The following is a 14,978-nucleotide window of genomic DNA, read 5'->3' on the forward strand; positions in this document are numbered from 1 at the left end:
TCCAATTAACATGCACCATATTTTATTGCCTACTTAAATGTCAGACACCACATACACCTGAAAGATATGCCAGGTCAATGCCTCGAGCTGCACATGCAAACTGAAAACTACTCCTTGAACTAGTGTTCATGGGAAGACTGTAGTAGTTGAACTGAACTTTAGGCATAGCCTCTATGACACACTGAAGAGTGGCAGTGTTTTCTGAGCAAAATCTAATACACTCTGCAGGCAAAACATAGCTTGCCCTACTTTTCACAGCATCTGATTTGTAGCTTTTTGGTTCTTTAAGTTTCTTTAAGCACTCATATTTCACCCTTATCTACAATATATAAAAAAAGAATATCCACTATTTTATCTGGACATTAAAAAAAAAAAAAAATAAAAGCTTTCATTCAAGCCTAAATCCCTTTGCTCATGTTCTACAATACAAAGCAACAAGCACCTTTTTCCATATTCTTCCACTGGTTTAAAGGAGGCTTCAAAATAGCAAGGCAGAATGAAATTTGAAAGACATTTCCACAGCAAGAACCAAGCCTACAATGTTTGTTTCATTGCTAAGACTGTAGTTAATCTGTTTCCCCAACTGCAATGCAACAATGACAACCATTCATGTACTTCTAGCTTTTACAGAAAACGGGAGGTTGAAGGTTTCTATTGTGTCTATGCGAAGTAATAGCTCTACAAACTCCAGCCACTTTAATGAGTTTCTGAAATAACATAGAAAGAGCTATTTTCTCTTATTCTCTGTACTTGAAAATGTCATGGATTAATTATGTCTGTGCTGCATTGACCTTTATAGTCACTGTAGTAAATACAGAGTCACCACAAGGTTCCCACTGCATTACAGTTCCTACAAAACACTGAACAAAAACAAAAGTCAATCTGGAATATTTAGCATCTCAATAAGAATCCATTACTACTTAACAAAAGCAGACAAGATTGGCAACAATCTAAATCTTAATCCAACTTAACCAGATTATTGAATTTGTTCAACGACCAATACTGAAGTGGATAATTTAACTGCGAATGAACATTACAGCAAATTATTTCAAACAACAATTTACCAAAAAACTAAGACATACCATTACTCGTGCTGCCAGTATTTGTTCACCCTTTTTCTCTAAGAGGTTGTAAATAAGACTCATCTGAAACAAAGCTTGAGTGAGTGGTGCAGTGCTGCTCTCTCTCTCAAGGTAATCGATCAGCTCAAAGGCCATTTTCAGAGACTCCTTTCCTAAACTATAATGTTAAGAAGCACAAACAATTAAAATTCATTCTGGAATAAAAGTGCTCCCTGAAATAAGATCAGAAGAGATACTATCTATCTTAAACAAGTTATAATATTCTCAATTACATTAGAAGAAGGATCAGTAGGCAGAGGGAGTAACATAAGAAACAGTGTAGACACAGACAGTTTCATATTCTTATGTTAAAATGAAGATAGTAACTATGGCCATTAATATGCCTCAGTAAACAGTAACTAAGTTATGAAAAAGATGACTGAAGAAAAAATAAATCATAAATTAGGATAATCAGATACAGGAAGCAATGACTGAAGAGGCCATCCAGTATATTCAACCTTACCTGGGTTGTAGAGCCAATAGCAAGAGACAAAAGAAGGAGTCAGTAAAAATTTTAAAGGCAAATAGTTTACTTCTCTAAGATGGGAAACTTGCAGATAGAGTACAGAAGAATAGTATACTAGGCAGATACCAAATACCAAAGAAGATACTGCCTTCCAGCAACAAAAACTACCATGCGCCCTTTGTGATGCAAAGAAATGGATGCTGCTATTAAGAACAAGGAGATTAAACCTAACGTTGATACAGAAGCATCAGTGAAAATTAAAAATTACTTTTACTGAATAGAGAGTAGTTTCAAGAGGCTAAGGAAGACTTAAAACTTCCATGAGGTAGTCCTCTCCAGAATCCAAGACTGATCATCTTTGACTTTGAAAAAATCTAAACATTAACTATGTTTTCCAATACAAAGTTCTTACCCTGCAAGGCTGAAGATATTGTTGATCAAATTGACTCTGTCCTTAGAGCTCAGAACAGTATGATTTTTTTTCAGCAGATCAATAAGCGTTTTCCAGTCTTCAGTATAGTGTACTATGTAATAACCACTCATTTCCACATTGAACTTTATCCATTCCACCTCTTCTGGAAGTTCAATGACAGCTAATGGAGAGAGAACCAGTTAGCAGCAGACATGAACATTCAGTATCTCCTCTTTCAATTCCAAATCTCTAAAGATGACCAAGTCTGTCTGGAAAGCCAAGAGATCCTTTTCCACCCACTAGGGCAACAGTTTCCCTTGCTATTAAGGATGAAAACTATATTGTTCCATGCAAAGGCACCAAAATTCTGGGTTTTATTTCTTCCTCCCTCAATGTTGGATCTGACCAAATGAACAGTATCAAAAATCTGCTCCTAGCTGCATCTATCTATGCACTCTAAAATACAACAACAAGGCACATATATGCCTTGTGGCCACAACATAGTGAACAATTATAATAGGTGAGCCTCTGCTACCTAGAAATTGAGGAGAGAGTAGTTTTAGTTCATGACGACTGTATGGATTAAACGGGCCATGGTTTATTACTCTGGAGGATCAAGATCAGTATTTCAACACAACAAATCAAACTTTAGGCATGACAAGATAGGGAATAAAATAAGCAGTACTATGCTACAGTCATGGTGTGCTAATCACTATATCCTAACAGTGAACCTAACACCAAAAACAATTAGGCAAAAGGCAAACCTAACTAATCAAATACTACTGTGGAAGTATGCTGAGTAACTTTATTTTGCCACTGTGATTTTTAGATGAAGGAAGGGAAAACAAACACAACAACCAAAAAGCAAACAATAACAACCACCACCACCAGTTTCCACTACTTTTTAGTGGTCAGTTTTAATTGGAAGGCACTTGCAATATGGCAATTTTTAAACACCGATAGCTCAGCAAGTTTTCCATCACAATAGTTAACTTGTTCAACAAAACCAGAGCACCTATTTCCCACTGGCAGGCATTATGTTTCAGTAGAAACCTACGTTACTTTGGTTTTCTTATTTAAAGTATTGCAGCAATCACAAAAGACAGTTCAAGAACTCACTCAGCTACCACTTCGGTCACACAAGGCAAATACACGTTGTACTTTATTCAATACAGCTAAGCTTTTCACATATGTAAGAGACTTCAGAGAAGGGCTAAACTATGAAAGTTTCAAAATGAAAGTATGCTTTCAGACTAAAGGGGTAGGTTGCAGGAAAGGGCAGGAATAAGCAAGTTATAAAGAATTCTGAATTACTAGTAGGAAGTAAATTCATAAGTAGGAGACTTCATACTAAATATGCACATGCTGTCTTAAGTGTTATCCTTCCAAAGGAGTGTATAAATATTTGAGTGATCCTAGACTTCTGAGGCTTCAATACTCACTGTGTGACAACATACAATTGAATCACAAAGTCAGTGAAGAATGCAGGATTATTGTAGCATTATCAAGCTATGAGCTAACTTCCATTTAGAATTGCTGAACAGAAGTCTGATGTTGTCCCTAAGCAGCCTGTTGCATGCTTCTTCAGACAAAGCCTTCTTCAAGAAAAATGGTCAAAGTCTGAGTGAAGGACTCTTGCTAAGAAGCTACTTAAGTTGCAATTTAGCTACTTAGCCTTCAGCTGCTGCCTTCTTACCAAGATCCTACAGGTGATATGGTATAAGGTAAAGGGCTAGAACATACCACTAGCTCTTATGGCAAAGGGAATGAATTAATTGTGAGATAAGAGCCATCATCATACACAGGTGCAAAGAGGAAGGAACTCTGTCCAATACAAAATACTGACAAACTTAGATGACATGTTAACAGTCCAACAGCAAGGAAGCCTCTGGACACATTTTATTTCATTTCAAAAACAGCAAGAAATGACTCAGCAAGGAATGACATCATCATTCGCTAACCTAATTATTATTCAGGTATGGATGAGAAAAGAGTAAAGAGCTGAATGAATGTTCTGGTGGGCAGTGGTTTACTCTTTCAAGGGCTCAAAAGCCTGCCTCTATCATATGAGAAAACATGCATCAGTTACGTGGCAAATTCATTCAGCTATGTGACGGAGTAAGCAGATTTGGTGGCAATACAGGTGACTACTTACAACTTGTTTACAATTGTTGTTATATAAGCAGGTGTATTCTCATCCTATAACAGAAGACACCAATGTTATGTTCCCATGAAAAGCAAGGAATGTCAATTCATCCTTCTCAGCTCTCTCTAAGAAGCTATATTACCTGTTCCTCAGGAAAGGCAAGGCACCACTAAGTGTGTTAAGATCTAATCGCCATCAACAAAAGCCTTCGCCTATCTTGTCACCTCCTAATAAACTCAACCAGAAGACTGTCAGAGTAAGAGCACAGGTGCATTTCAGTCTCAGGATTAAGAGCATTTAGGTAGCCATACCTGATGTTCCAGACAAGTTTCAGCAATAAAGAAGGAACTTAAAAATAGGCTAAAACTGGTCAGAGAAAAAGAAAAAAAAATAAAACAGAGAGAAAGAGAGAGAGAGAGAGAGAAAGAAACCACATCTAGAACCCATTAAGGAAGCCATTTCCCATCAGAATCATCAGAATGCTCAGATTCATCAAGAAGTACCAACACTTTATGGAAAAAGTTACTTTCAAAGAAAAAAAAAAAAAGAAAGAAAACCAGAAAACCACCTACGGAGTTTTGAAAAACAATGTAAATCTTGTTCCAGTGTTCACTTTTAAAGAATACCAAATAAAAATACAAAATGAGAAAACCTGTAAAAATATAGAGAGTAAAGAAAAAAAAGTATTGGTTGGCTGAATACAGGATTTCCAGACATTTAGGTTTGTTGTAATTCAAGATTAGGCTTCAAATTTGAAGTCTCATGAACAAGGCTGCTCTTCCCACCTCTAGAAGACCCTTGTCATCTTAGAGTTAGTAAAACTGATTAGATTTCAACTAGTCCCAGTGTTTTTAAAAGCTTTTAAGAACAATTATTGGGGACCTAGATAATTAATTTACTGACTAAGCAGCATGGTGAAGTGGAACAGTATATACCTTTTGCTATGCTGCACTCAAAACCAATTTTAATTTCATTTATTACCAAAATAATTTATACTTTTTTCTTAAATTAGTTCTATTTTGAAACAAAAATCTCTATAGAAAAAAACCTACGTGAGACATCTACTTTCATTTTAATTGTTTCTTGATGAAATTTTATGAAGTTTAAAATTTGATACAACTGCTGCATTTGTGTAAAGGCTTAAGATACGGTTCTTCAGTTACAAACTTACAAAACAGTATGACTGTGCTTGTGTGCCCATATACATTTGCACATGTTCACGCATATGCACATAAAATATTTACAGACATTCGTAACAACAACAGCATATTGACTGCAAGAGACAGTCTACCTAGGTAGACTACAGCAATTGAAGTTAATATAGCAACACATGAATATCCATGTGACACTTCTGTTAGTATAAATGTCTTACCTGGCTGTGAATACTTAATATTCAAACACTGAATCTTACCAGTGATGTTCCTCTTTTACGCATCAATTTACAATCACATTTATATCTTTGAGCTGTCCTAGTTACAAACTTGATGAATTTTGTCAGTATCCTTACATTTTAGTATAGTTTTTTTGTTGATAAACTAACATTTTTTTAATTAGAACAAGAGATAAAGAATGAAATTTAAACATAAACTGAAAGCCTGAGGAACTTTAATGTTCCTTATATTAAAGCAATCCGCAAAGCCTGTGTGAAAAGTAGCACAAGACTTTGTTCAAGGAGCCGATACTTCAAAATTAGCTGGCTTACAGCGTAATTGTAAATCAAGTTAAATAGTCCAAGAAGGCCAGGCTATGCATTGAGCTGTGTTGTGCAGACACAGCTTCAAAAACAAGGGCTGATGACAGTCACGTAACAAAGCAATTTTCCTCCTTCTGTCCAGTCCTCCTTTCAAACAACAGCATCTCCTCTCTGCCCACCTTCACATATACACACATAGAGCACTGACATGTGACAGAGAAACTGGGATGACATTAAGTGAACAAAAGGCCGTGCTCTAGTTCCAAAGACAACTAAACGCAAGAAAAGAAGATTTGAGATAGTGAGATAGAGGACACAAAATTCATTTCAGTTCATTATATCTACTATCAAAAATGTCAGTCTGTAGCTCCTGCAATGCCATTAAGGTTTAATAAATATTCTGTCGATCCCATTCCACCCCAAACTGGCTTCAGTATACCCCTCCTATTCTGATATCCTCTACGCTCAAGTTCCTACAGTGAGTGCCGAATTAACATGACAAATGAGACCACCAGCAGAGCTGTTATAGGTCAAACACCACTAAAGAAGTCAGGTTACTTATCTATTAGTTTTAGTAAAGTCCAGAACTCATACAATTAAACAGCTCTGTTTTCCATTCTGATAATCCATAAAAAGTCTTTCTAAATCTTCAGCTCAAATGACAAAGGCCAAGAACAATTTGAAGACTTTGCAAAAGCAATGTTAAAATGATATAAGATCACATTATTTACTTTAATTGTAGTGCTTCCAAAGCCATTTTAAAGGACTGGAAGTTTGTGAACTCAAACAGTAAAAACCTCAAGTTCAGCACTAAGCATCTGATTTTAATTTTGTACAGCTTTACTTCAAACAGCAGATGTGGCAGGTATGTTTATGAATTAAATGTAATTCTGTCAGTTAAATGCACTGAATAGTAAATTTAATTGGGTATAAAAAAAAAGATACAGCTGCAGATGTATGACAGTGAGCCAGTTCATCGGCTTTAACAAAACATCGAAGACTTATAGATATCAGTGGGTCCAATACAGGTAACCAACATAATTTTAGCACGACACTAACTGTATAGTAGTATAGTATAGTAGTATAGTTACTTGTATAGTAACTAATCAAATTGGGAAGAGAAAAAACAGGTCTGAATCAAAAATCCACACAGATTTGCAGTTTAGGATTCAAACTGGATACTGCAGAAAAAACACAGTTTACATGAAAAAGATCTAGGAGTTTTGAGTTCTACAACAGCATTCTCAAAAACTTAAATCTATTCCAGATTAAATATTTTCTTATACTATTAAATGAAGTAAATTATATCAGTGTAAAATGAGTTCCTCAACATTTCAGTACAGTGGCTGAGCACCTTTCCCCATGCCCACTCTCCAAAGGACCGGCTTGTCAATGCACACACACGATCTATAACACTGCAAAGAGAACAGGCTCCTATGAATTCTAAACCTATGCTTCTGTCCCAGCTACTGCCATTTACTTGTACATAAGATGCTACAGGCACTCAGCTGTCTGATGATGTTTGATGACACCACCAGCAGCATCTGGCTTTGGCCTTATGCGTATATGGAAATCCTAACTTTGTCAAGCTTACCACAGTAATTAAGACTGTACTATGTACGTCCTTGCCTTTATATCCCAAGTGTGTACTGAGAAAGATAAGTAACCTATAAAAAGGAACTTACTTTTGGGTCACATACCTGACTTTTGGTCCAGTAAATATGCATTTGTACAATGGGTAAAGTTGCAGTTACTAGTTATGTAGGTGAGAGGAATATGCCATAGATAACTGCAAAGGAAAACAAATATTTACTTACATATTATATAGAGCTTAATACTTGTCTTGTTACTTTTTTTTTCCCTGTTTAAGCATCTTAATATATTAATAGCACTAGAACTACCACATGCTGTGTAACATGATAAAGTGCATATTAAACTCACATCATTACAATATCTAAGCGAAACATGTAACAATTATTTTTTTTTTTTAATTCCTGTCATCCTCAGGAGGTAGAAGACTTCCCTAGTACTTCCTCAGTCCCAACTCTAGACAACAATCAGGTTGTCTGAAGCCACATGGACATGAAATCTCTACCTGCATAAGATAGTCAGTCAATATTCTTTTTGCCCCAATCTAATGTTCTGCCTGGCTGAAGTTTTACTTTTTTTTTTTTTTTAATGATTTATGCTAATAAAGGACATAACTAAAATTCCAAATCACGCTAACAGAAAACAACTGATTGATCTCTCTCAAAATTGTATTTTTTCTTAATAGTCAAATTCTTATAATTACAAGACAAGCTAACATTTACTCTTCCAGCTTGTAGTTTGCTTGAGTCTGCCTTGATGGAATCAATCAAATTTTACATATGCATTACACTTTTGACATGGACCTTGTCTGTGAATGACTCACATGGAGTGCTCTTCTTCAAAAGATTTTCACACTCTCCCCAAAATGACATCCACTAGAAACAAAAGAATAACTAAGCCTAACAATCCTCCTTTTCTTTCTTAACCTTTAAACCATGTAACACTTTCCTTTTTCCCCACAACAGAGATAAACCAAAGCTCTGTAACTTCCAGCATTTCAAGAGGAAAATTCCTTTCAGGCCTGATTCTGTAAGATAATGCAAAGGACTCAGATCCCATTAACATTTCAGTTCCCATCAAGGTTTCAAACAGCTAAATAAGAACACTAATATCGCAAAGGATTCAAACTTGCATACTTTGGTTTGCTACAAAATAGTTAAGTTTCATAGTATTAGACACATTTGCAGTAAATTCATTTTTGCAACTACCATGAACTGCCTCTTCTTTGCTTCTTCAGTTATCTACTTATCTACTTCCTTTTATTCTTTGGTACAGTGGACATTACCCCTCATACAGCTAGCTATTATCATGCATGAGTGCTATTTTAAAAACATTAAACCAAGGAAGCTTTGATTTTATCTTCTATACTCTCCTCCAACAAGGTCCAAAGTGCACACTTAATATTGACAGAAAGAAGCAGAGGCTCTAGAATAGGTCATATGCTATTTCTATCTTCATAGCATTTCCCAATGCAACCATAACTTCTTAAATCCACTCTCCTTTCTGCTCCCCATTAACCACACAAAATTTCCTGAAATTAAAAGAAGAGTCTTTACCCGATTCGCCTTTTGATATTAAGAAAGCTGAACAATTTATTCTACTAGTTGCTACAACTCATATCAAATTTAAAAGCTTCAGTAAATCATGTAAATAAATTCCATTTACGAGGCAAGTCACAGTTTTACCAATTGCTCAGGTGGAAACAGACAAGGATCATCAGTTATTTTTCAAGGTAGATATTAGACATTTGTGTTTCTGTGCTACATTCTCTTTATCACTGCCTACCTTCAGAGAAAATACTAGAGCACCTGAAAACAAATAGGAATGATATACAAATCTGCACATAATGGATAAGTAGTAACAAGAAGGTAATAACCTTGCATCTGATGTCCAATTTTCTGGCTCCACACGATACAAAAATTTCTCCTGTTGTACTGAAATGTTCTTTGCTTTTCGAACAACAGTCACTAAAGGAAATCCTTTATGCAGGATCCATGATTTCATTAACTCTTTTACATCTAATGTTCCATTGGTAATCTATATATTAAAAAAAACAAAAAACAAAAAACAAAAAACACTTTCCACAAGAAAAAGTTGGCAAACGAAAAATAACCATTTTAAACCTCCTTCCCTAGCTTGTCAGGTAAGTAGCAGAAGGATTCAGCTCCCCTAGAAAATCACTTTGACACCTGAGCTTATAAATTTGGTTATTTTCCTAAGCAGAAGGAACCCCAGACAAGCAGTGGAAACAGAAATATGGAAACATCAGTTATATATAAAACTGGTACGTTGCAAAAACAGAGCAGAGAACATTACAGAAGAGTCAGTCATGTTAAGTGTACGTTCTCTCCTTCCCCTGCCCTTTTCTCTTTCTCTGTTGGTATTACCTGGGTGTTTCACGTTAGAGAATATTTTTTACTCTATTATGAACATTAAAAATCGAATTGAAATGAACATGTTTTACAACAAAGAGCTACACTTCTTTGTATTAAATAGTCTCTCACTTTTTTCATCCCACTTACCAGGCTTTATACAGATTAACCCCCAACCTCCTTCTAATCCCTTACTAACCATCTATAAGACCACATTCATACTGGTGGGCATCCATATAATGTCTATATATCACTGCCACTTTACTAGCAGAGATGATCATCTGACCTTCAAAAGGCAGTATGTCCTTTTACTTACAAAATATGCATTTTGGGTGGAGTTAACAGAAACGTAAGAAAATTAACATATCATTATTCAAGTTGCATATACTTTTGTACCAATTCGCCCTATGTCTTTCTCTAGTTGTCCTTGTCAGCATCTCTTGGCCCAGTGAATTGAATTCACATTCTCTATCTAAGCCTACAGTAACATGTATGGTTTACCTTCATAGTAAATGATTTCACTACTTTCACAGAGAGAATGACATATACACACACACAAAATGGACACATACACCCCACCACAAACAAAAACAAAACAAAAAGCCACCCAAACTTAAATAGGGTTTTCAATTCCAGAGAAGCAATTCTCTTTAAAAGTTTAAAATTTATAGAAGCTTGAAAACTACAAGTTTTTGGAATTTGGCTAAATCCTCTTCCTCTGACCACTTCCAATATGCTGCACTGGTCACTGGAATGAGACTCTTCTTATCATGGGCAATTACATCACGTAATCCCTTTTTAAATTTCCCAAGATGTACTGAATGGTTTAACTCCTCTCACTTCCCTCTATCATTATCTTTTTCTTTCCTTCCCAATATTACTTTGAAACCATCAGGAACTCTAAGGTCAATGCCAATCAGTCAAGAAATAAAATAATACTGAAAGATGATGAGGAACGTTAAGAGACTATGAAACTAATCATGCCTGATATTTGCTTTTAGTCTACTTGCCTGATTTACATCTCACTCTGTTAAAATTTGATCCACAAAGGCAAAAAGATTTGTTTCTAATCTACATAGATCCTAGCTTGAGGTAAGCAAAATTGTGTGCCACAGTTAGAGCCACTGAAATAATTTCACTCATAAATAGAAGATATTCCACATCAGCTAATCAAACTAATTCTATTAGAAATGACACATTTATATTTCTACCACATCAATAGTTGATTTTACTGACATATCTTAACACCAAAGCAGCTCTTGGCTCCACTGAAAGCAGGACAAAATGCATGACAATTATTTCATCTCTCCTTCCTTCCAGATGAGGTGAACAGAAAGCTTATTTGCTGTGTGATAGATTTTTTAAGCTGCAGCAAGTTTCTTATCTCCTTTCCAATTACAATTTCTCCCAACTTCTGTGGGAAGGTAAGACTTAAAAAGATTTTGGTCTACAGACAGCAGAAATCTACAATTAAAGAAAACGCTGTTTTTATGATTAAAATTTTCACACATATTCAGTTTTGACCTAAATAATATGAACAAAAGGAAGAATATCCAGCCAACTTGTCGAGTATCAGATTTTTATTTCTAAAATAAATATGGAAAACAATCCAAAAGGAAACCAAATCCATGATAATACTAATAATTTAATTGACATAAGGGAGACTAGAACACACACTTTACTCCAATACAGCCTTCTGCCTTCCTTCCCATTTGAACGCTGTTGGACTCAGTGGTCCCTGACAGTCTGTTTTCCTGCAATTCCACCTCCACTCACTGAAACAGAAGCTATTACAGAAACAAAGTTATACAAATAGTATTTACATCTTAGAATGCTCACTATCTAAGGAATTTGGATTCAGCTTTTGTATAAAAGCAAAGTACAGTCCCACATTTAAAGATGAGTCATTTTACTCCAGCCCTAACACCCTAACAACAGAAGTCTAGAGATGCTGACATGTCCCCATGTGGTAGATATGGTAATGCATATGAACTCCCTAGAGGCTTTAGGACAATACTGAATGGAGTTCTAGAAGCTACAGGAATCTTCACCTGTGTATGATGGAACACAGGACTGCCACAAGCAAAAATTCTGAAGTATCTATCTGTAGTGTATTTTCTTTAAAAAAAGAATATGAACAAGGAAATAAATCAAAATCCACAGCACACCTGTGAAAAACAAGAACAGAGCATCAAAGATGGATACCTCATTCATGCTGTCCCACAAGTCATCACTCTTGGTGGATCTGTAGCTGTGATTATGCAGATATATCTCAACGCCAGCTTGGAAAACATCCTTAGTGAGATAGTGCTTCAGCATCAACAGAAGTGAAGCACCCTTGGGAAAGAAAAAAAAAATATATAATATAAGTTAAAGAGAAGTTATGGAATCTTCTGAAGTATAGACACAGAGCATACACTGTGTGTATATACTGTGATGGCACTGTCATAGTAAAAGAGTGTACATCAGAATCTGGTAGATTTTATCCCAAACATTATCATCTGAATAATTATCTTAACACCCAGTTGTTTTGGGAGAAAATATTTTTGAATATCTCAAAACCACTAAAAAAGCCATTAAAAAGCTATAAAAAAAGCTAATTTTTGGATTTTTTAAATTATCATCATCTAAAATGATGAAATTAATCTTTCTTATTGAAGTCTCTCTTCTGGCTGTCATATTTCATTAGCAATAATCACCTGTAGTAACAGAACTGCACTTGTGAGACAGTGTTTGAGAGGTATACGTTTTGCAGCTCAATCAAAAAACCAAAACCTTTGGTGGCGGGGGGGGGGATATATTACCAACCTGAAATCCAAAGAATTACATTTTGACAGTGTTTAAAATACACGCATGTTTTAGTAAACAAGAATATTAAGTAGCTAATTCTGCAAAACACTGAATATTATCTTCAGTTACGGTTTCAAAGTAGCCAGGAACATGTAAATAGAAAGGTGTTTTCACATAGTTGAAAGCCATTGCCCTTCTCTGGAAACTGCTACCTCACAATCATTAATCAATAAATTGCTTGAAGAATTGCACACTATACAACTGAATGCAGATGAGCAGCCATAGTCCTTAAAATGTTTAAAGGTATACTTTACTTTTCTGATAGTAAAATGTGTCCAGTTCTGGGCTCCCCAGTACAAGAGAGGCATGGAGCTACTGGAGAGAGTCCAGTGTAGGGCTATGAAGATGATCAGAGGGCTGGAGCACCTGCCCTACGAGGAATGGCTGCGAGAGCTGGGCCTGTTTGGAGCCTCTTGGAGAAGAGAAGACTGAGGGGGGGGGGGAGGAAATCTTATCAATGTGTACAAGTACCTGAAGGGAGGGTGTCAAGGAGATGGGGACAAACTCTTTTCAGTGGTGCCCAGCAACAGGACAAGAGGCAATAGGCACAAACTGAAGCACAGGAAGTTCTGCCTGACCGTGAGGGGGAATTTCTTCCCTGTGAGAGTGACGGAGCACTTGGACAGGTTGCCCAGAGAAGTGGTAGAGTCTCCTTCTCTGGAGATCTTCAAAGCCTGCCTGGATGCAACCCTGTCTAACATGCCCTAGGTGACCCTGCTTGAGCAGGGGGGGGGTGGACTAGATATCTCCAGAGGTCCCTTCCAACCTCAATCATTCTGTGAAATGCATTTTAGAGAAAGGTTTAAGAAAATGTTAAAGGCAAGATTTTCATGAGAACATTTATGTTTTTTACAGATTTCACATTAAAACGCTAGAATTCAAGTAGCATCTTGAACAACCACCACTCTGTGATTCTGTGATCTTGGATGAAACTGAAGTTGACCTGAACAACGTTAATCTCATCTACTCATGAAACAGCAGGAATACCCCTTACTACAAGCTTTACTAATATGGACATTCTTTCCTTTCTTGCATGCATGCATATTTAAGCTACACTCTACTTTCTGGCTCTCTCAGGAGTATTTACTGTCAAATGCTCCCAAACAGTACTGTTATACCAGGTGGATTGCAGTTCCACCCTTGAGCATTAAGGTTATTTGTACTTTGCAAAACCAGACTAAAATAATTTTGTATAGCAATTTCTACTCCAGGGCAATAAAATGCAAAGGACATCTATTCACCTGTGTCACCTGGTAGAAGAGTAAAAACAAAGCAAGCTGTGAATTTCAGTAATAGTCCCCATTAGCTGGCTAGGGTCTACATTGCGAGCGTCCTTCTACTCAAATTACCAAGAGTATTAGTGAAGATACAGGGCTAAGAACAGTAGAATACAAAGATGACATGTATGAATGAAAAAACAATGCAATGAAAACCTGTCAAACAAAACAGAGGAGCAACACGAAACTTGTTTCTTATGGTCAAAGGCCAAAACTTCTTTGGTTCGCTCCTAAACTCAAACATCTAGGTTGTTATGTCTCCATCAAGAAGGTGCATATAGATACCCTTACGAAAGATTTGATAGCAATAAAATAGTAGAAATGTCCTAATGTAATGTTTTACTAATTGACTGAAACTCTGGCCCAATTACTTTTAGAATATTTCTGTTGAAATTATACAGTTTTGATCAAAGAAACAAATTTATCTCTGAAGTTACACTACTACAAGCACTATCATGCAAGGTTTGTAGCTCCCAGAAGCCCCCAAAAAAGGGAACTACTTCACAAACCAAAACAGTTGGGGGAGCTGCCTTGCACAGAGCAGAGGAAGACGCAGCATTAGACTGCTCGCAAGGGAGCGGATGCTGTCCCAAGGTTTCCTGTTGGACAATAGGAACATATAAACAACATGAAAAAACGAGAGCTAACCCATCAGAGAGAAAAGGCTTTCTTCCAATATTACCAAAAGCATAGGATACAGCATCTAAAGACTGAGAAAATACAGGTGAAAATTTGGCAAATAGAAGTATTTGCTCTCATCATGTTTTCCTGAGTAAGGCTCAGGTGAAGCTCTAAAAAGAAACTACATGCACAAACCTCACTACACACTGGAAACAGAAATAAATCAAGTTTCAGAAAACCAGGTATGCTGTCAAACTGAAATTCCAGATGCAAATCTATACCTCAGGAAGTCTCAAAAATATTGATTTTTAAAAGCAGGTACAATAAAGAGGAAAAATTGATGATACCTGCCTTTTCGTTACTCTTTTCTTAAGCACTTGTTACAGTCTGCTATCCAAGACAGAATACATGGCTAGTTGGACATTTTGTT

The 14,978-nt window shown here is 36.3% G+C and overlaps 1 protein-coding gene across 2 annotated transcripts in view; it reads right to left on the reverse strand.

The window, feature by feature from the left end:
* Positions 1-14,978, reverse strand: part of LNPEP (leucyl and cystinyl aminopeptidase) — a 68,722-nt gene that overhangs the window by 9,272 nt on the left and 44,472 nt on the right. For both annotated transcript variants that reach the window (XM_062600297.1, XM_062600298.1), the window contains 5 exons: positions 12,006-12,137; positions 9,305-9,465; positions 7,539-7,627; positions 2,000-2,180; positions 1,083-1,239 (listed from right to left, as the gene is read on the reverse strand). In XM_062600297.1, coding sequence (XP_062456281.1) covers positions 1,083-1,239; positions 2,000-2,180; positions 7,539-7,627; positions 9,305-9,465; positions 12,006-12,137 — 720 coding nt within the window. The remainder of the gene's footprint in view (positions 1-1,082; positions 1,240-1,999; positions 2,181-7,538; positions 7,628-9,304; positions 9,466-12,005; positions 12,138-14,978) is intronic.

Source organism: Rhea pennata, chromosome Z, assembly GCF_028389875.1.
Source record: "Rhea pennata isolate bPtePen1 chromosome Z, bPtePen1.pri, whole genome shotgun sequence".
In the NCBI taxonomy this organism is placed as follows: Eukaryota; Metazoa; Chordata; class Aves; order Rheiformes; family Rheidae; genus Rhea; species Rhea pennata.